The sequence below is a fragment of the Sinohyriopsis cumingii genome, chromosome 7, assembly GCF_028554795.1.
Source record: "Sinohyriopsis cumingii isolate HCF-2022 chromosome 7, ASM2855479v2, whole genome shotgun sequence".
NCBI classification, from domain to species: domain Eukaryota; kingdom Metazoa; phylum Mollusca; class Bivalvia; order Unionida; family Unionidae; genus Sinohyriopsis; species Sinohyriopsis cumingii.
The window spans coordinates 45,751,823-45,775,497 of record NC_142967.1 but is presented as its reverse complement, the minus strand read 5'-3'; the positions used below and the strand labels follow the sequence as shown (position 1 = coordinate 45,775,497).

At 34.0% G+C, this 23,675-nt stretch overlaps 1 protein-coding gene across 1 annotated transcript; it reads left to right on the top strand.

Moving 5' to 3' along the window:
- Nucleotides 1-1,785: 1,785 nt before the first annotated feature.
- On the top strand, nucleotides 1,786-22,353 carry LOC149795135 (hematopoietically-expressed homeobox protein hhex-like). The gene is made up of 4 exons (XM_089964842.1): nucleotides 1,786-2,976; nucleotides 17,654-17,838; nucleotides 19,638-19,688; nucleotides 20,081-22,353. The coding sequence occupies exons 1-4, from the start codon at nucleotides 2,499-2,501 to the stop codon at nucleotides 20,255-20,257; spliced, it is 891 nt and encodes a 296-aa protein (XP_089820968.1). The 5' UTR covers nucleotides 1,786-2,498; the 3' UTR covers nucleotides 20,258-22,353.
- The last annotated feature ends 1,322 nt before the right edge of the window (nucleotides 22,354-23,675 follow it).

Sequence of the window (23,675 nt, the reverse complement as noted above, 5' to 3'; positions counted from 1 at the left end):
TTCATTCATTCATTCATTCGAAACGCCGTTTATCTGGTCTAATTTTGATCGTTGTAATAACGCGTCTAAACATTTTGTACATTCTTTTTGAGTTGGTTGGAAGCTGTTCTGTTCCGGAAAATGATTAAATAATGGAACGAATTAAAAATATGAAGAAGTCATTGATTTGTTTATTTGTTTTCTAAGTAAGCATAATTATTGTTTGATAACAAGCTAAAGAGGCACACGTTTTCAATACTAGATGAAAGGAGATAGTTCATTTCTAAGGGATTTCATGCGCAATAATGCTGGTTTTTAAATCTAAATTTTAAATTTAAAGAAGACAAAATATTTTGATGTGTTTCTAACAAATCAACTCGGAATTCCTTTACAATCTCCCCCTACAGTAAAATTACAGATTTTTTAAATAGATTATATTGATAAATAAGAAAGACATTTTGTGTTATTTATAATGATTTTAAATCAAAATTTTCTCTAGTAAGAACGGAAGTAGCTCCGTGAATTTTACTACAGTGAAGGGGCGTACCTAAAGTATTTGGCACCTGGGCGGATCCTTCCTATGGCACCCCCACAAATAATTTTAAATTGTAAACACACAAAACGATAGATTATGTTTGAAAGTAGATTGCTGTCATAAGCAAATTCGAAACCCCCAAAAATTTACTTTGGCGAGTGTTTCATTTGGATTGAAAACTTGTACTGATATTTAAACTCTCCCGATGGCACCCCCCCCTCTGGTTGTCACCTGGGGCGGATTGCCCTCCTTAGAACGCCACTGTTCCAGTGAATCATCTTACAAAATAAAGCTGCCATTATTCATGGTACTCTATATATATATATATATATATATATATATATATATATATATATATATATATATATATATATATATATATATATATATATATATATATATATATATATATATATATATATATATATATATATTGTGTGTGTGTGTGTTCGTATGTGTGTAATAGTTTATCTTTCTCTTTATATATATGTAATAGTTTCTCTTTCTCTTCCACTGTCTTATTAACTTATTGTTTTTCTCTCTGTAATTTACTTATTAATTGGTTTAAAAATATCCAAAAATATAGCTCTGCAGACTGGTAATACAATACATTTCAATTTAAAATATGTCTTCATGCGTTTGAGAAACGTGATAGCTAAGTTGGCGGAGCGTACTACTCTTAGCTGTCGGTTTGCAAGTTCGAACATCAATGCTGTCGTACTGTTTCTAGTACCCTTAAGCACGATACTTTGCCCCAGTATCGCTTGTTAGAACTTATGTTTAGCAAATAACAACTAATGTTACTTGTTGAAATGAATAGCCACCTTAAATAAAGATGTATTTAGTATATTGTCAGCTTATGAGCATTTAAGCAAAGTGCTTTATCGAGAAAAATTATTTTGAAATTTCCTACCTTTGCCCTCCCTTAAACAAAATAAAAGACGATTCTCGATATCACTTTGTTTTTATTCATGAGACGAGCATCGCTCCCAAATCGTCTGAGGCATTTGTTTTGATAAATTTTATCTTATTAGCGAAAACAATCTGGACATCACAGCCACTTCTTTACGTCTATTTACTTTATCTCAGCCCTGTCCGTTTCCTACCTAGTCCTGAATCCTTTGTTAAAAACTTCTTCTAACTTAAAGAGGGACCTTGAGTCACACTAGACCTTCCATCACAATTTGCTAAGTTCTTTCCCCAGGCCACGCCTCCCTTTGCAAGTGAACAACACCAAATTAAGTACTTCTAACCAGCAAGGCAAACTGATAGATAGATGTGCAAATATATCAGTACAAAGCAAACCCCTCGATTGGTCAACACTTGGTACACTCACTGGCGTAACCAGCGGGATTACGGTTATAGATAAGCAATTGGATAAAACTTATCCATCAAGAGCAATACCTTATTGGTCGAAGGAACGTAGTATGGGTATCATTTGCCACCGTTTTTACTGAAGGGTATCAAAAGGTTGGCAATAGTATAACTGCTAATACCCAAAATAACAGTGCCATCCTGCAGAATCCCGTCTCTTTCATCACTGATATCACAAGGTCTTTTAAATCAAGCACAACAACAGTATGTCCGACGAAAACAGTGATAGATAAACTTTAACATTCAACTTGGAGGGATTAATCGTCTATTGTTTTTGTCACTTAGATCATATAAAACTTCCGTGTGCCGATGATAAGTGTGCATTGTCCTATTATTTCAAACAATAATGGCACAATTATTTGTTGTCTGAATGTGTGTGGTTATTGTATAAAAGGATACAGCGCAAAACTGAAATTGAAACATAACCTACTCCAGGAAGGTTGCTGAGGAAAAGAGACATTGATTCATCTGAAATAGCTTATTCAATGTCCATTCGTCTTGGCTATCCGGATTGTCTGTGATTACGTGTATTGCTGTTAACTTTTGTGGAGGGCATGTGCAACGCTCAGTCGAAAGAGGAGTAGATAGCGTCCCTTTATGAACAGCCAACATGTTGCATCTTCTACCACAGCATTCTAGTTTGGTGGGTCATGATTCTAGGGAGATGTTGGATGGAGGACTGAGTTCTTTATACGCCCATTCTTCACCATTGTATGCTTCAAATCTTGTGCCTTCTTCCACGGCTTCTCATGCGTTCAGCCATGGGGCTGCTAACACAGTGTCTGGACAAACTTCTTTTCTTATTGACGATATTTTAGGAAAAAGAGAAACTCACATGTTTCCCATTAAACCGGCCACCGAGCTTGCCCGACCCACCCCCTTGAACCCAGCAGCTTTGCAAACGAACTCTTTGACAGCGCCAACGCTTTATAAACCTCTTCCTATCTATGACCCGACCATATTGTCGCAGACTTTCATGGCACCCACCGTGGGATGTCACGAGGCTTTCATGAGACAAATGTGTGCCGTCCCATATTCTAGACCCGAATATACATTCTTGGAGGGCCAGTGCAACGCTTATTCGAAAGGTATAGGTCAACTTTTAGAAGCTTGTCTTAATCGTATATGTTTGCAGTTCACCTTTATTAGAAGTACAAGCAAACTGGTCTTTACACCACTGTTTATTACTTAATTTATGTTTTATCTATCTATCATGATTTTATTCCCCTTCTTTTCTTCCTTCCTTTCCTTTCTGTTATTTTGTCTGTATGTCTTTTAATCTTTCTAACATATTTTTTCTTACTAATACAAAATTTTCTTTCTGTAATTTAGCAACATGTATAATGATATACCCTAGTAGTAGTAGTAGTAGTGGTACTACTACTACAACTACTACTACTACTACTACTACTACTAATAATAATAATAATAATAATAATAACTTCATTTTCTGAGGATAGTATGTTTGATCGTGAATCTAATAGTCTCACAAGCAATCATTAAATCATTAAATAATAGAAAATCCAAACTATAAGTGCAACGTATAAATATCTTACAGTGTCTGACACAAATGCAATCATCAAACATATTTCGTATATTTCGTATACCTACTTACATTTATCATATATATATATATATATATATATATATATATATATATATATATATATATATATATATATATATATATATATATATATATATATATATATATATATATATATATATATATATATATATATATATATATACTCACATACAAACACACACCTAAATAGCGACCAAACATACAAGTCGACCGATCGCTAAGGAGACAAAATGGGAGCATTCGAATGATCAAGAACTATACTGAACATTCAATATGTCCACAGGACACACACACACACACACACACACACACACACACATGCACGCACGTACGCACACACACACATACACATACTTTAAAGCAGATTAACAGACATAAATGTAGGTTTGGGAGATAGGAAATTTGTGGGGGTATCCAAGTTTGTAATCTCAATTTGTTTGAGCTATGGCATAATCAGAAAGAAGATATTTGTGACGCAAGTTCTTGAAAGAAAGAGCGCTGGATTTTGTTTATATCGTTGGGAAGTATATTTCACAACACTGCTGCAGAAAATGTAAGAGATGTTTTGTATGGGGTCGTGTGGAATTTAGGCAAGCGAAGATTAGAGTACAATATGGAATGTATATTGTTCTAATGGTTGAAGCTGAAGTTAAGAAATCATTGATAATAGCCTTTCTATCAAAATATTTATTGTCAAAATAGTTTTCATGTTTTTACCGTGTAATTAAAAAGGTAACCATTCTAAATTAAGCAATAAATATGAGGATGGCTTGTTTTTTTTGTAATCTTTCTAACGGATCGTTTTTGGAGTTTATCCGATCAAGATTATTAGCATTGCGAAATCAAATATGGTGGAACCATAATCAGTCAGAGCCATTATAGACGTATATACATTAAAAACCATGTTTAACATTAGTTCTGGCACATTCTAAGGCTATTCTGAAGGTAACTGCAGAACATACGTGATATATTTAATTTTGAAGGAAAATTGCTTTCAATAATCACTTCTCAATGTTTTCGATTTTCTGAGTTTATTTGGCTCTATGAAATTGTCTAATTTACTGTGAATAATGTTTTGCCTTGATTGAGTTTTCATGCAGTTGTTTTCAAAAAAATGTTTAATCGTATACATATATATATATATATATATATATATATATATATATATATATATATATATATATATATATATATATATATATATATATATATATATATATATATATATATATATATATATATATATATATATATAACGTACACTTGAATCATATTTAATAATAATAATAATAATAATAATAATAATAATAATAATAATAATAATAATAATAATAGTAGTAGTAGTAGTAGTAGAAGTAATAGTTTTCGCATAAAATAAAATTGATTGATCATAAATCTTTTCAATACATTTGTTGTTGTCGGATTGTGACCAAAAATATCAGATTCACTAGAGTTACAATATCATACGATTTCATACTTTAACGAGAAAAATTAATTCATTTAAGAAAATTTGTCGCAATTTTTCTGTTTTCATATATATGCGTATATCTGAATATAATAGATGAGTAAACGTTCAAATAACAATTCTACCTCACAAATATATCCTCGATATTCAGTTTCAAGTACTTATTTCATGTAAAACAGTGTAAATATGCCATTTAATTTTGTCACAAATTTTAATTGTCTTCGCTTGCTGTTTTTTTTTTCATGGAGGTGGGTGTCTTTCCTTTAACATGATAAAGACAACTGATTCATCCGTGCTTGCTAGAGAATAAATGACAAATAACAGCAAATCTAGTGAAAATGTTTACATTTCAAATTAAAAAAACCAAACCCATTTGAGTTTTAACTATAGCATGTTTAACTTTAAAGTTATTGCTGTGCGAGAAAAATATGGCAATGTTAATGACAATTATTAAAAATGTCACAAAGAAAATTAATTTCATATCAGTGATTTTCTACCTAAATGACTTACTGCCCGTGTTTGCAAAGAGCCACAAGTGTATTTTTAAAACTGTTTTATTTGTATATTTATTGTTTTTGTTATTGTTGTTGTTATTGTGGGGTTTGCGCCATTTTTCAGCATAAGATAGGTTATGTATGCATGGTAGTCATTATATTTGCCAAGGAAAAATCCAGGAAAACCCCAGAGAGAACAAACGAATCAGGGAAGCTACTGACAAACTGTCTCACATCCCCGAGCCGAGCCCGAGACTAAGTGGCCTAAATTACAAATAAACAATATATAATATGGAAGTCTTTAATCTTTCTTATATTTATTCAACTAACGTTGTTGATGCCAATTTGAAAATAAACAAGGTAATTTCATTTTCATTTGATTGAATTATCTTGGATCGGATAAGATTTGTAGATGCGAGATTTCAAACATGGATGCAACTTAAGGTCTCAGTTTGACGTAAGCTTCGATTCTCTTTAAAAGCAACTAAACAACAATGAAATAAATATGTTTCTCACTCTGTCGGCTACCTTTCAACCTCCTCCAGGCTTAAAATAAATATACATCGTACTGTTCTAGTTTACATTCCATCTGTTATGTTCTGTGCATTTTCTATGTCCGAGACAGCTTTTGCCATTTTCAATACATATTGCAAATTTTAATATTTTGAAGGTAAAGAAGACTTCTTTTATATATATATATATATATATATATATATATATATATATATATATATATATATATATATATATATATATATATATATATATATATATATGCCACATACACATTATATATGTGGTATCATGTCCCACCCATTCACATTAATCTGACACCATTCCGACCAGTCCTAACACTAAAGTCTTAATGCTGAGCTCCATGCGATGTAGCTGTTAGTACCGTTTTTATGTCATCGGTATGACGCGGCCGGGTTCGAACCCGCGACCTCCCGCATCCGAGGCGCTCGCTCTAACCATTTAGGTAACAGGAGTGGTCAACGTCTACTCGTCTACTCATTAAATGTTGGATAAATATTTATCTATCCGTATTCCGTATCGGTTCTGACGGTAATCTATCACTGACCATTAATATATACCAAATAAAATACATATAGGTGGGTTCGAGTCTCGGCTCGCCCAACGCGGGTAGGTGACAAAGCTTGGCAGTAGCTTCCCGTAGGTCGGTAGATCTTCACGGGTTCTTCTTCTACTAGATATACTGGCTGCCATGTGATGAAAAATGGCGTTCAACCCACAACAATAATAACCAAGTACACGCAATATTTCTAACACAATTTTTTCTCTAAGTTCGGAAAAGGCTTTAAAACCAATTTCCTTATTGTAAATAATAAATTAAAGAGTGGATTATCATTGTCGTCGAGAACTTCAAAATGTATGATATTTACGGTTTTCCGAACTAAAAATGCAAATTCATCTAACAGGTACAAAAAGAGCAAAATTTCGTTTAAACAAAGAAAAGTTATGTATTGGTTATGTCTATCTGTCTGACTGTCTGACTGTATGTATGTATGTATGTATGTATGTATGTATGTATGTATGTATGTATGTTTGTATGTATGTATGTATGTATGCATGTATGTATGTATGTATGTATGTATGTATGTATGTATGTATGTATGTATGTATAATTTTTAATGCTAGTATCTGCCTCTATAATGATTAGTTCTCTTATTCTTTTATACACTAGGAACGATTTATGAGTAATTGATATTTTATCAACTTTATTTGCTCGATATTCAGTGTCAACTCTTATATCATGAGAACAATTCTGAAAGCAATATTCAGATTTTACCCAGACCCAAGATAATTAGGATCTACCATTATTTGCCCATTAGACAATAAGTCCGATAAATGTGAAGAGAATTCAAAACTTACTGATAAATATGGAGTGTTAATTATCCAATCCTCTTACGAAAACCGACTGCGAGATATGACTCCGTGCATACCCTTAATCTTTGTTGGCGGATAGCATTAAGTTCGTCAGATCAACGGCAAGCCTACCAAAACTACGGCAAACAATTAAGATAGTTTTGATTGGATTTCAATTTGTTGTAGATTAGGCAGATTGAGTTTATACACAACACGCGATTGAGACGACATGAGCGACTAAAACCAAGCAATTCTTGTAAAACCAAGTCCGTTAGTTTGCAAGTTTTTCTCAGTCTTTCTTATTTTGTTGAAAATCAAAAGCTTTGTTTAACTGGCAAACCGATGCTTCCCCAATATTAAATAGAACATCGACCAATGTATGCATCACTCCAGCCTTTTTCCAAATTATTCCTGCTTTGACGTTAAATGAAACTAAGTCGTGAGGAGCCGTGATTACAGGGAGGTATTTTTGTATGCTGCAACAGACCTGCAGCAAAATTGTCAGTTCAGTATATTTGAACACAATAATCTGCGACTGAAACAAATTATTCCATGAAAATTTAATTGGTGAGAAAGCACTATAATTATGGAACATTTGAGTTATGATTTCATTACTGACTTAAAAAGTCATAAATGAATTATTTAAATTGAAATGTACAGATCCCACCCCACCTACACCATCCACGCACATACTTTTCACCCCCTACAAATTAGCGCGAAACAATACGAATGCTTTCTACGGTGTTTTCTTTACCGTTAGATGGTTACAATGAAAACACTTTAAATGCAGGAGCTTCCGTGGGCTTCACCCTCTGGACACAAACCGTGGTTTTCGTCACACTGATTCTTCATCTACTTCTTTACGCTCCTCCTAAACGATAAAAGAGATATTTCTGAACTCCCCAAATTATTTTTGATGAATCCATTCTCTACAATAAAATTCATTATGTGTTTAAACTATTGCTTATACTAAGCTAACGATCATTGCCTTATTTTGTTAATTTCTGAATTGCAAGATCAAAAGTTTCTAGGTTCACTATTGTACTTACTTTGATTGTGTTGTTCCCAAGAAACAATCAGATAATGTGAAAAGTATAATTCAAAGATATGTGTACTCCCCATTTCAGGTTTTCAAAAAATCATTAGCACTTTGATATTTTTTTACAATTTGGTTTACAAAAGATAATCTTAATTTGTATCATTTAAATGCATGTAGTGCAATAACCCTTTGCCTTTGAAATGAAGATCTCTTAATACATTCTAAAATAAAAAATTATGCGAGAATTATAATTACAAAAATATAATCGAAAAACTAGTGTTTGTATCCAACAGCAAATGGGTTATAAGAAACGACACACGCATCTATTGGGATTGGAAAAAGGTAAAAGAAATATAATTTTGATATAAAACACAACAAATTGCACATTGTCTTTCTTTCCGTTCTCCCCAGTACCGTTAAATGCAGCATTATGTTATTGAATGATTAGGCAGACTGATGTTCGTATGTATGTATGTATGTATGTATGTATGTAAGCATATATGTACATACGTACGTATGTTTGCATGTATATATGTAGATGTGTGTTTGTACGTACGTATGTATGCATGTATATATAAGATTTTAAGAGTCATAAGAATACATTTTAATTTCTGTCTGAAACGAATCGGTGAATTTGTTGTCATCTAAACACCACAAATTCTATTATATTTCTTAAACGTTAAAATAATAAGCAACATCAATACGTAATTTTTTTCTTCTTATATTATAGTATGATTATATTTATTATATTTCTTACAAATAGATAAAAATAATTTGTAGTATATATGTACTTATAATTATTTTGTTATAGGGTCTATTTTGCTGATACCATGCAATAAACACTTGAAAGTCTATTTAATTTCGTGTAGTGCCTAACTCATTTTCACCATCTTTTGGAAGGAAACTATTATCTTTAACAGATTAACTATTAAATGTTAAATAAATATTAACAAACATTTAACACAAGTAAGTAAGCTATTATGAGTCTATAATGTGCATATTGATTGTTCGCGTTATTTCCTGTCTTAGACAAGCCTCATTTGTCTGCTATATGTTACTGTAAGGGACATCACAGCAGGGATAATCGGTTTCTGTATAGTATTAAAACAAATTGCCATTAGTTATTATAGGTTGTTTTGTTTTTTTGTTTTTTTTTTTTTTTTGAAAGGAAATTTTTATTATTTTTTTTTTAATTTTAGAAAAAGCTTTTTAAAAAATGATATGAGGATAGTGATTCAAAGGTACCAGGCAAGTAAGAATGCTTTTGAACTAGAAACAAATTGATAGAAATACACGTCCTGTACAGCTTCTTCCTTCATCCATAACGAAACTTACAAACTTTAATTTTATTGCACATGAGTGAAATACATGTATGTTCACAGTACTTAAGACCGTAGCTACGGTGACCTAGCTTTTAATGTTCTTTTTTAATAACATTTATTAAACACGGATGTAGTAAAGACGTGATTTGCACGAATTTTCGACTACATACAATATCATTCTGCCGTGTTTATTGAATACATTGTCTGTGGAATACTGGCTTGATCTAAGTAAGTAGGCTTTGTTTACACTCCGATGTTATATATTTGGAATTGCACCGCCTTCTTCGTCCCGTGGATTGACAAATTTCCCATCTCAGGTCAAAAAGGTTAGATTATTAAGTGAAAACTAGGCTGGGACATTGTGAATATTTGTGAAGGTAAGTGGTAAAGTAAGTTAGCGCCTCTAAAACGTACTTCGCTTCTTAGCAGAGAAGTGTGTAATCATAGATTGCCTCTATATTCGGTTGGAGTAAGCAAGGACCAAAACAAAGGGATTGCAAAATATTAACAAGATGCGCGTGTTGTGGATATAAATAAATTAGGCGTCCGCATGTCTGCACCGGAATTAACTTCCCCCGATCTTTCTAATTCCCAATTTGTACAATTTACTTAACGGTTCAATTTTCTCTGTATTAGATCACCTCCATGTTTATCACTACTATACTACCACTCAGGCCCGGCCCTAGGGCAAGGCGAACGAGGCAACCGCCTTTCGTGTCGCGCTTTCAGGCAATGCAGTTTCTTTGCTTGGGGTCCCGCGCTCATCGCTTGCTGTCTTAGCACTGCATGCTGCTTTGGGCCCCGCACATCCTAGGGCCGGGTCTGCTACCACTACTACTATTTGTAGTAGTAGTAGTAGGAGGAGGAGTAGTAGTAGTAGTAGCGGTAGCAGTAGTAGTTCATAAAGAGAAAAGCACATTCAAAAACTATAGAAACAACCACATTCAATATACCATTAGTATGGAATAATTGACAGTAGTTTTGAGTTGGGCCATTTGTTACAACATTGTTCTTTCTTAGCATAAACTTATACAAAATTAATAACAAAATTAATAAAAAATATAAGTGAACTGGACATTAGTTTTGCAATCGAAACATTAAATTTAAGAAAAAAGCTCGCACATCTATTACATATACGTACTCAATGAAGAAAAAAACCCACCCGCAAAACAACAACTCTTGTGTTAAGTGGATGAAGTCGCTGATTCATTATAACTTATCGAGATTCAAAGGGAAGTTTAGGTGCAGTAAAGAGCATCTGTTTGATCTGGAAACAAAAAGTTTTAATAAACAGACCGTCAAGTTCTGTAGCGGGCGATACATCGGGCATATCCCCCACCCCACTTCGTCTATCGAACGCCACATGCTTCCGGCGCTCTTCAGCTGGAGAGTGCGAGGCGTTAGGCACAAGTGTTCGTGTGGCTGAAACAACGGCGCCACGAACGGGACATTGCATGACGTAGCGAATCTATCTCCAAATTGTTTATTGAAACACTGCAGTACATTTATATTACCACGTTATGAAAAGATTTGTCCACTCTGTGCAGCAGGTCGGATAGACTAGTAACTGGCACTTGTTCCGATCCTACCTGGTTTAAAAAGGTCATCAATGGAATATGCTACGGACAAGCATTGGTATAACTGAAAAGTTCAAAATAAATTTTAATCAAAACTGTAACATAAAAAAGCGATAAAGTTGCAACAATACCATCGGGTTACAAACCTCTCCACAAACGGACAAAAATACACAAACCAGTCACGTTTTTGAAAAGCTAGATTTTCTTCTGCATTACAAGAGAATTCGTTTGGGGTCATGATCGATTGCAGAAGAAAATATATAATCACATGCATGTAGATTAAATCAAAGGGATCACAAAGAACAAAAAAAGAAAAAAAAAAACAACAACAAAACAACACAACGTCAATTGAGGATTCATTGTTTTACAATCACGGATATCCGGATTGATTGTACAACAAAGTTTATCCAGGGTCAGGAAATACTCGAGTTTCAAAGCCTTTTCTCTTTGGGAAAAATAATTAAAACGTTCGTGTATATAACTTGTATTCCTTCTTTGCGCAAAGACATTTTAACCTTTGGTTAGTGCAGTATTAAGTCACTGCATATAGCTTCCAGCTCAAACTTTCATGTAAACATCCAGGTTATCACTACACGTAATTTCCTTATAAAGATATGTACATATTTTATATTATGCTTTTCATTTTATTTTATAGTGAGCTCGCATCCACTCAGTTAAACGTAGACTTTCCTACTTTCATTTAGCAAATAATTTGGTCGTAGCATATAATAAAAGAAATATCGTAGGTTATATGACATCTAAATAATTTTATTTTAATTAAACAATAGCACAATTATCAAAAGTGAAACTGAACTTTTTGAACAAACATGTTATTTTCTGCTCATACCATGCTTGAGCCGAGAAGCTGAACACAGTATTATTTTCTGTTTATGCTACACTTAAGACAAGAGGCTAAATTCAGCAAAAACATTATTTTCTGTTCGCTCTTTTATGCCGCCATGTGATAAATATATTTAACACAGCGTATCAGGCCTTAAGAAGAACAAAAGGGTAGGTGTTTACTGGTTTTTCTGGGCAGATTTAGAACAGTAATTCCTTCCAGAATCCATGTGCTGAATTTAGTCAAGAACATGCAACAGTGAAGTTTCTAGGCCTAATAACCTCCTTGCAAACTCTACGGGTTGACGTGGCCTTGCAAAAATCAATATCTAAAACGAAACAAAAACAAACAATGGAATCTCAAGTCTAAAGATAAAAGTTCACTAAAACTTTCTGCATTGTTTCAAGCTTCATTTTCTTATGAATTTGGGAGGAAAGTTTACATGTAAATTAGGGAAATATCATTGTATAGATTCAATCATCGGAACTAATGTTAGTCACTGCTCGATATCTTGATTGCTTATCAGAAAGTATTACATTGTTTCAGATTCTTTATTTCCAAATACAAAGGAAATAATGTTTAAAACAGGAAAAGGAAACGTGATAACATTCATTTAGAGCAATATTGTTGCATCAATTTAAACTATCAGAAACAACAAAGTCACTGATATATATATATATATATATATATATATATATATATATATATATATATATATATATATATATATATATATATATATATATATATATATAGTTTGTCGGCCTATGACGGTATGTGAGAGAGTTTGCCAGCAGCTTCCCGTGGGTCACTGATTCTTGCTGGGGGTTTTCAGTATGTATCCTCGACCAGTTTTACTGATCGCCATGAAAAGTCTATCATGTGATCGAAATGTGGTTTTAAGTCTACAACAACAGTAACGACATTACTTGCCTTTTTAACTAAATCCCTCACTGGATAGTCAACAAGCTCGTGAATTACAAACTAATTCAAATTCAAAATTATCTCGCAAGCTTTCAATGTAAGCATGCTCTACCCACGTAACCAATACCGAAAATGCTGCAGATTTAAGATCTAATGGCAAGAAACGTTCTACCAAAGACAAGATCTGTTAGACCTTTTGAAATCAATATTTGTTGATCTGAAACTTGTTAATGTCTTTCATACCTTGTAAGAAACGAGCACTGTTTTAATGATAAAGAAGGAGTTAAGTGCTTTTTCAGCAAAGAGAAATATATCTTAAAATACGTCAAAAAGCATAAAAGCAAAATTTCAATTAATGATATCCACATTACATTAATGATATCAGAACAAGAATTAGCTTCTTCTGTAAGTTTGCAAATGCTGCATGTTTAAAATATTTTGCATTACCATAATTCACTTATCAGAGGCGTTAGGTTGTCTTGAGGTCGATGTTTCCCATATTTTCAATGACTCACCATTGATACTACCATCAAGTCTCACGAATCTTATACATTATGACGTCTGCTACAAGTAATTGGCTAACTCCCAATTATAAACAACAACAACAAAAAAAATAATCACTAAAATCGAACAAAGCTAACAACAAAAAACGAAATACAAATAGCATAAATTTGTTACATAATAAAATCTGAAACCTGGGGAAAAATCCGCACGTTCGAACAGCGTTTGAGAAACCCGTGCGTTTGGCTCAGTTTACAAATATGTTATCGTGCACACAGACGGAAACGAGGTTGGGAAGAACTTTCAGACTCTTGTCTTTTATACACTACGATTTCATGTTGGAAAAATAAAGTTTTAGGGTTGAGGAAAAGGCACGGGGGAAAACAGTTGGAGAGATGTTAATGTTGCCAGGGAAAACAGTGGATGATGTCTTAATAATTTATTATTTCATAATTGTGACATACATATTCAGTACTATTGCATAAAAGTTCATAGATCGTGATATATATAAAGACATATCAAATCGTGTTCAACTTTTGAATTACTAAGGATGTTTAGCTGAGAAGATCCCGTATTTCTTTTTCTTGTTATGTAGGAAAATAAATAATTTCTTAAACACGTACTTTTTTAATTTTAAAATACGAATACAATTGTGGCACAAGTGTCGCGCCATAGGGCGCCCGTCAATAGGGGAAGTCAATGGGTCCAAGATTAGGGTTATAATTGTGGCAATAGCGGATGAGCGGGACGTTGTCGAGTGGCGGCCCTTCCGAAACAAAAGCTATCGGAAATTTTCAATTAGTCACCAATCTACCGCTATTGTTTTAATTAGAAATGAGCCGCGTGCGTCGTGCCCGCCTCGTGACTGCGGCACTCACAACCGGAAAATTAGGAAGCTAAACAAAGTCGGATTAAAGATTGAAATCTAATCTATAAAATTTTGCACGCTTTCATCTCAAACTCTCCTTTCCCGCCTTACGAAGGGTAAGTTCAGAATACTAAACGTGTTTGAAAATACTTCACACGATTTTCATTAAAGCTTGCCATCAAGGATTTAGTATATATATCATATTTCATATTCACACTCTAAACTATGCACGCTAATGGTATCACGTATACACTTACCAAGCTTTCAAGAAATTTTTTATCTGACAGATTCCATATTTTACAGTTACAATACAATTGAAGAAAGAAAGAAAAAGAAAAAGCATGCACCGAACTACTCTATGTTTTCAGAATCAGCATTAATTCTTCTCATAGGAAAGGACTGATGCTGAATCAAAACAAATGTCTTAAAATCGTATAGTTTACTATTTCTGACCCCCCCCCCCCAGAAAAACAGCAGTAAATTTTCAACATTAACCACTGTTATAAAAAGACAGACCTTATCAGCTGAAATGTCATGAAGTGACACATCCCAAGTTTAAAAGGTCGCATCTGTTAGTTGCCGCTAACGATATGTGGGAGAGTGCATAGGGTCTTCTCTACATTCACAAACCTGCAGGGGAAAATGTCGTAAGAGGCGACTAATGGAGGGAACCATTTTGCCACGTGATGCGTCTATCAACGATGTTCAATTGAGAAGATACTGGATTTTTTTTCCTTAAAAAGGTGCGGCTTATATAAAATACAAAATGACTGTAATTAGATAAATCGATCTTTTAGGTCATTATTTTTGTTTTGTATGTTTTGGGTTATACCCACATGTACTTTGCACTATATAGACATGATTGTACTGATATGTCATGGAACCCTGTACATAGATGATTATAATTCCTGAATTGTAAAGAGCTGACACTTTCGTGATAAATGAATCTGCAACCATCGAAATATGTTAACTTTGGGGGGGGGGGGGGGCACCAGACAGATCACGCCCCACTTGCCGAAAAAAAGAAAAAGGTGTTTTACGTGTAAATGTTTCCCCAAAAAGTGTGTTGTTTGTTGTTGTTATAAAAATAATTTTGATCAAAATTGTATATAAGTTAAATTTTTGATGGGGTATTTATTTATTGTCCCTAGTGTTATATATAGGGTAGTTCATCCGAGGCAGGTTTCTTTCACCTCTTTTCGAAATCCCTTCTCTAAATTTTTCCAGTGACCTTTGCCAGAGGTCTCCTAAGTCCCGTATTTGCTATGTGTGTTATGCTATAATGTGTGTATGTTACATATGTATTTGTAAGGACAGCTTCTATACCAGATTATCGTTTCCCCTTGGGATGTCTGTTTTTTTCCTCTTTATTTCAGAGGCTTTTTGAGTTATTTTCAACTTGGAATTTTGGCGAGTAAACGGTGCACTAGTTTGTTACTCAAAATAAAAACCTAGTGTTTTATGTGTGTGTTCATGCTGTGTCGTTTCTCGCATTAAGCTATTATTTATTAGATTGAGACAGGCTGTATGCAAGTGAGGGTCTACATTTTTTATTTTATTGTTTTCCCTGACTCGGGTTAGGCCTCCTCTTTTTATTTTTTTATCCTAATTACCTAAACAAAAGTCCAAAAGAGTTCAAAAAAGGTTAATCCCTGAATTTTACGGGATTCTCTATTTTTATATGAAAAATTATCCCCGTGTTTTTGTACCGTGTGTCCATATCCGGCAACCTGGGTTTTCTAAGGCTCCGTTACAGACCTGTCCACTTCGCGTAGCGCCTTGTGACATAGCTCTGTAACGTCTATGTCTCATACTTTGCCAGCATGCAGGTTCCCTGTCCCTTTTAGTAGTCAGGTATATAGAGGAGAGATAGAATGGAAAATAGAGGAGTGGGAGAAAGCGTTGCATTAAACATTAGTAGTTTCTATTCGGAGAATCCCCATCTCTGTGCTTATTGGTTAGCTTGTTAGAGGGACTTAGAAAAGTCTCGTTATTTGTATTTTTATTTTTCTCCATGAGGTGAGAGAAGAGATATGTTATAAGCTACTAAAATATTAAACTTTTTTTTTAAATTCTGGTGTTCGGTTGTCAAGTGCATGATTGTTCCTCAGTCTTTAGGCCAGAAAAGCCCCATGGTGTTCTGACTGGGGTTATTTTCAAGTTTCGTGGCAGAACTGTCCAACACTCTTCATCATCTTTTGTGCCCCGGGCTTTTCCAAATTTCAATCTCAGAACGAGTCGAGTAAGACACCACGGACGTAATTCGCCGCCAGTGAGAACTATATTCGGAATTACTTTTGTTCACATGGAATAATATAGCGACGGAAGGAGACAATGTCACGGTCTGAACATTTCCGGCTTTTCTCTCGCAACATTTACGGTGCACTCAGCCAGAGCGACATTTATGTGTATGCCTACAACATTTCTCGTCTTGACGGAAGGGCTGAGCATTGTTCCCATCTCCCGAAATGTATATATCTTTGAGTGTGAAATTTTAATCATCTTTCGATTTTATTTAGGCACGGCTTTAAAAAAAACAACAACAAACAAGTGAATATCAGGTATCACGTAAAACAATGTCAACTTGCTTGTATTGCTAGGGTTTTGCTCTCTTTTTAGGGGAAATGGTTGCTGTCCAAGTGAATTATGGTAATGCTAAATATTTTAAACATGCAGCACAAAAAATTGCTATGAGGTGATTGATTTAATATTTTTTGTTTTTCTTAAATATAAATTCTTGCGATATAATTTCACGAGAAAAAATTAATAGTATAAATAAACAAATAGACAATGGATGCCTCAAACTGTATGTCATGCAATGCAGTAAAGAGAATGATACAAACTATATTTTTTAAATTCTGTATGGTTTTAGAACCAAATTCAGCTTCAATGAAAATTACATTTTATTCTCTTCGTTTTGAACCTAATATTTACTTTTAATGTTTCTAAATATAAAGCTCAAAAATCAGCGCTCGCATCTAAAGTGGAAAATACAGTTGGAAAGTATATTTTGCGGCTTTGTGACTGAAAAAAATTATTTTCTTGATATATTTTGTTTCAAATTTCATACAAGTCCAAAGTAATCATATTAGAGGTCAACCAGTTCAAAAACATCAATGTTTTATAATTATTTCCATGATGTACACCTGACGATACATTTTTATAATTAGATGATGTTTTCTGAAGAGTCTTGGTCAAGAAATATGTATTCCAACGTTATTATCCATTTGTCTATTGAATTTTTCCATCTGTTTTACAGTTTATCCGAAACCATTCTTTTGGGGTCCGTTTCTTCAAAGACCAATCCACAAAAGAAAGGGAGGCCAGGTTAGATTTTCCAACGATCAAACAGTAGAGCTAGAGAAGAAGTTTGAATCACAGAAATATCTGTCACCCCCTGAGAGAAAAAGACTTGCCAAGTCGCTTCAGCTCACAGAAAGACAGGTGTGTACAGCAATCTTATGTTAATACACGAACACACTGTGCGTTTTGCTCTTAAGCAACTATCTTCTAAACTGGTTTTGTTGCTATGATTGATATTTTTAATAATAAAAAAGTAGTGCGCGAGCAAGCTGCTTTCGGGGGTGGTACTATAGCTTTTCTTACGATGTCATTGCCACCAGAAACTGATTTAATATCGTAGAAAAACAATTTCTTGTTTTAACCCAATTGTCTAAGAAACTTGCAAAAAGTAACGGAAACCATAGAAAATTTAAGGTTTGACCAAGAATATATAGCACTGCGATTTAGTTTGTAAATATATTCATCGATTTTCGTTAAAATTCAAAGCAGATGCGATTTAAAATACAGTCCAAAACCAGACTGTCTCCTGGGTCAAACGTTCATTGACAGCTGCGTTACACTCATGATGCTTATGATGCTCATGAGACTGCATATAAATATAAACTTCCATCTTTGAAAAAGAGCAAAGATTTTGTACTCTTTACCCATGATGCACTGTACCGACATAACCCTACATACCAGTCACTGCCGTTCAGGGGTTAGTTTCCGAACTAGCCTTTTATTTAACTGATGTCATGGTTATGCGAACAAAATCACTGACTAGCCAAATGAGATACGGAAATTTTAAAGGTCAAACGGCATGAGCTGTGTTGTTTACCAGCGCTGCCCAGAAGTGACTGTACCACAAAATCTAGTCAGAACATCTTGTGACTTTTCTACCAAACATGCAAAAGAAACTTTTTTGTAACTTCATGCTTAAAAAAAAGAAAACTGGGAATGTTTCTTGCAAACATGTGTCACATCATTCGAGTTGTCTTAATGAAAGCTACGATGGTGCATATTAATTCGTTTGACAAACTAAAACTAGGTATATGTATAGGCAATAGCGGCTACTGTATTTCCGAAGTGCTTTTCCGATCATCGGCGGAACAGCCCGAGTATAGTCCTAGTTACCTCAGAATCATACTCAGTGTCAAGCTGACGCTTGATAGCTTTATCGTATTTTGAGTTATAGTACTTACATGACGTCATTTACAGTGCTTTTTTTCCCAGTGATTCTATTACCACTTTCAGAAACTGTCGATTGCATCATGCTATTTTTTTCCCGAAATGTGAAATTCCTATCTCTGTTTTTATTATTATATGTCTTTTTCTTTTTGACGTTGTTATTTTATGCGGATTATACCACCAGGAAACGTTACTGACGGGTATAACAAAGAACGTACATGATGTTCATTTAATTCACGGTTTTATATTTCTGCTTTCTTTTCTGTATATGCAATGAAGAAGATGGAAGAAACAAGCGTGATTAGTCTACTTTGTCGCTCTCAAATTAGTTTTTATTATCTTCCTTTCATTTATCTTTTCACATATGGTCCTTTCCGGTTGGAACATAGTACCTTTATTCATTAATTAGTGGGAGAAAGGACAAGTTCAATTTTAACCCTTTTCCTGACACAAACGTGTTCGCAGTGTCACAGGACCTTCGATAATCGAGTATATTTAAATATTTAAAGAAAGCAGAGTTGGACACTCAAACATGAAAATTAATGTCTCAAGTCAAATTTATTATACTGTGTTAAATGACCTGTTTCCGCCAACCCCCCAACCCCCAATCCCATCTTTATATAAATCGGGTGGAGGGAAGGGGCATACGCAATGAACAAAAATAATGCATTGTCCTTTGCATTATCTAGTACTGACGGGACAATTTCTTTTGATCAAACAGTGTGTAAAATACTCATTAGAAAAATAAGATTATTTTCGTTTTCTTTTCACAGGTAAAAACCTGGTTTCAGAACAGAAGAGCTAAATGGCGTCGATTGAAGCAGGTATGTTCATTTTGAGCATAAACTCTTTGAATGGTTACAGTTTGCATTTTTATGTTAACGAAGACGTGCAGGAAATAAATGTTTCTCTGTACATCTGATTGCACCTTAACTTCAGTTAACATTTGTGCGATCTTCACTGGAAAATATTGTGACTGAAATCTCTAATCTCACTTAAATAAATTTGATAAGTTTTAGATTGTAATTATACTGCATATAATCTGTAAGATCTATTTCAACACGATGTTAGAGTAAATGTTACGTTTTATCACTGAAATCGAATGCAAAATGTAATACCAGGAACAATCGAAAACCTGTATCACGTGGTATTCATTCCCGAGTGATCATTACCATACGTTTTCACATTGTCATAGCTACGTTCCTTTTCACAACAGGAAACACCTACACCAGACAAAACGGAAGAAGGGCAGTCGGGTGAATCTCATATGGAGAAACAGACAAATGAAGACAACGATATTGGCCAGAGCAGTTCGGATGAAGGGGATGACAATGATTTGGATGACGTGACAGATGTAGCGGAAGAAATCGATGTCGGGGAGGAAGTTCGCTAGTTTACAAATGGGAACGCCCGCTCAATAAAAAAGTGCAATGTGATAATATATGAGTTTCCTTCTACGGTCTGAAGTCAAATATTACCGACGTTGGAAAAGGTGGCAGCAAATTTAAATGCAGATAGGACCCTTATAAACTTAAAACTAATGGCTCCATATTTTTTTTACATTCATCATGTACATATTTGCAATATTCAAAAGAAAACGGTTATGATAAAACATTGACTTTTGTGGCCATACTGATATGTAAGCAAGATAAAAAATGATTTAGTTTCATGGGAGGACAATATTATGAAAATGCCAGAGAATGAAAGGAAATTTTCCACATTATTTTCATTCGTAAAGTAAGGTAAATTGCACAGCAGTAAACCTTGTATTAACATACACTCACATTCTGAGGACACCTGCTCTAACGGGCATAATTTCTAGGTCCCTTTCCTTATTTTCATCATCGGTGTCGTTTTAACCAGTATATAACGGATTTATATCCATAAAGGATATGCTTTTATAGTCCCATTAATGTCTTTAATAGATGGATTTAATGTTTCCATGCAGTTAAATTTGTTGTCATGCATGAAACGGCCGTCATAAAACTCAGGTACTTAAGTTTGACGTCAGTTATCTATTCTGACAGTAATATGTGGATTTTGTTCGGATAATTAGAGGTCCGAATGACCTTTAATGATTAATCATATCTGGACAAATCTCTAACAGTCTGTGCATGTAAGAACGATGGATGCTTTACTGTGTTGAATCGAACTTATTGTCCAGATAATTCAGGTTAATGTAGATAAAGATTCCGTACGCGTGGAAGTGAACACTTATTAGAAGGCGTGTCTCTTTCAATGCTACAGGTAACATATTTCAATCAATGATTAAAGGAAATGATTATGAACATAGTCATGCTCACGCCTGTTTTAAACCAGTAAATAATCACGATTACAATTCATATTCCTTAATTTAATCCCTAGAAACCGATCTTCTTCTTCCCTCGATCTTTTCAGCACAATTGCCCACTGATTCAAAGGATCGTATTTTTCATGTGTTGTTTACCTGACAAAGCTGTGAAACATTAAAGCTAATTTTCAATCACACAGTGATAATATTATTAAAAAGAAATTATGTTAGGAAAACTATTCAAGCTGTATATCTCGATTGTTTGGGCTTATACTATCGGATATAGAAAAACTATACCGTAATACCGATGATGCTAATACCGTTAAGATGTGATATTCAGTGAACGTTTTTCACAATCAATGTAAAAGTTTAAGCAATCGTATCATGTGGCGGTGCAGAATCAAATATAAATTCCTCCCTTCACACCCGCGTCCATATTATAGTATGTCTGGAAAGAACGCCAATTTTTGTGAGAGAAGTAACTTTGTGTAAAATCAGACGCATATTTGAACATATGCAGATGAAACCTTATTCCCTTGCCTTGCTGTATCCGTGTTTTTTGTTGTTCATATTTTTTAATACATTCCATTTGGTATGAGTTTTTTTTTAGACGTTATGGAACCAACCCAGTGCAATTTCAACACTTTACTTGATTTATGGTGCCACTATCTCTAGAATGTTTATCACATAATATTTTGAGGAAAGTTAACATAGCTAATGTTAAAAGTTTTCTATCATTATACTGGAGTGAATTCACTATTACTTTCGTGAGGTAATTTCACGTTATTATTTTTCCCGAAATATATCATGTTCTAACCTTGATTGGAAAGATTCAGTTTGATTGTACGTCTGTCACTATTTAATAATGTCTGGCAGAGAGAGAGAGAGAGAGAGAGAGAGAGAGAGAGAGTTGAAAAGGAAAAATTTATTATATTTTGTTTCGGGAAGTGATTCCCTTGTCATTTTATGATTACTCCAGGTTGTTGTGTCACCTATCCACTGTCTCATTATTTAGTACATCATATATATATATATATATATATATATATATATATATATATATATATATATATATATATATATATATAATCGATATAGAAAAGACCAGAATATCAGTACTTGCCAAGTTTTTTCTTTGCCGGTTATTATTTTCAATAACCAAAACCTATTTATGATCAATAATAAAGCAACAAATGATATATTTCAAATTAGTTTGTTATTGTTCCGCTTCTATCTATCTATCTATCTACATATCACTCTATCTATCTAAAATTTGCTAGTATTAAACAACCTCCTTTTTTAAATAGCCAGTTTTACATATTGATATATTATAATATAATATAATATAATATAATATAATATAATATAATATAATATAATATAATATAATATAATATAATCTGATGTGATGTGATATGATGCGATGCAATGCGATGCGACGCGACGCGACGCAACGCAACGCAAAGCAGCGCAACGCAACGCAAAACAACACAACACAACACAACACAACACAACACAACACAACACAACACAACACAACATAACATAACATAACATAACATAACATAACATAACATAACTTAACATAACATAACATAATATAATATAATATAATAAAATACAATACAATATATTTCGTGAAATAATAAATATGCAGGTGGCAAACAAATTATATATAATTTATGAACAAGTGAGGGAGTACCTTATTTAATCTAAGTCATCTGTATCAAGGCTATTAGGTAAAACAAGAAACAATTAATCGGGAGTGGGGGTGGGGTAGCTTATTCAAGTAGAATTAGTATAAAAGGGTCATACATGCTAAAATACCAAGTTGATCCGGCAGAAACACCGGGTTAGATAGGTTACATAAATGTATTTTGTACTGGGTGATGTAGTATTAACTGCATCAGTCTTCAGCAGGGTACTGAAAACGCTTGTTTTGATTTGAGATAGGTGAATAAGTATAAGCTTTCTTAGCAAATTAAGAAGGTGGTCAATTTGTAATAGCTTCCTTATTTGGTCGTCTGCCATGCTTGAATTTGTCTCTAACGGTGTGAATATGTAACTGTTGAATTGCCAAACTTACGCTTCCACGCAAAGACTTAGCGTACACGGCAGAAAACACGCAAGGTATGTGTGTGTGTGTGTGTGTTTGTGTGTGTGTGTGTGTTTGTGTGATTTGGATTTTTAACGTAGCTTTTAACAATTTTTCCAGTCATAAGGTACAATATCTGAAGTGTGGCAGTTTATAGAGATGTATAGCAATAGGTCATTATGCTGCAGATATGTCGCATCATATCCCACTCAGTCACATTATTTTTACACCAGGCCGACCAGTCCTAACACTAAGGGGCCGTAACCCAAATGCATAATGTACGTACGCATAGGAAGGGGGTGGGGTGAACCCTCGATAATAATTTGTATAATACGTAACCTGTTCGACTGGGTTCAGGTGGCCTTTGAATTTTAGCGGACACTAGACAAACTGTTTAAAGTTACGCAGCTTATTTCTTTGATGCAG

What these genes read in the sequence shown, in the direction of transcription:
- LOC149795135 (XM_089964842.1), top strand. Translation starts at nt 2,499, where the DNA reads ATGTTGCATCTTCTACCACAGCATTCTAGTTTGGTGGGTCATGATTCT. An exon ending in TTCAGCTCACAGAAAGACAG is followed by an intron (nt 17,839 to 19,637) that starts GTGTGTACAGCA and finishes TTCTTTTCACAG; the next exon opens with GTAAAAACCTGGTTTCAGAA. An exon ending in AATGGCGTCGATTGAAGCAG is followed by an intron (nt 19,689 to 20,080) that starts GTATGTTCATTT and finishes TTTTCACAACAG; the next exon opens with GAAACACCTACACCAGACAA.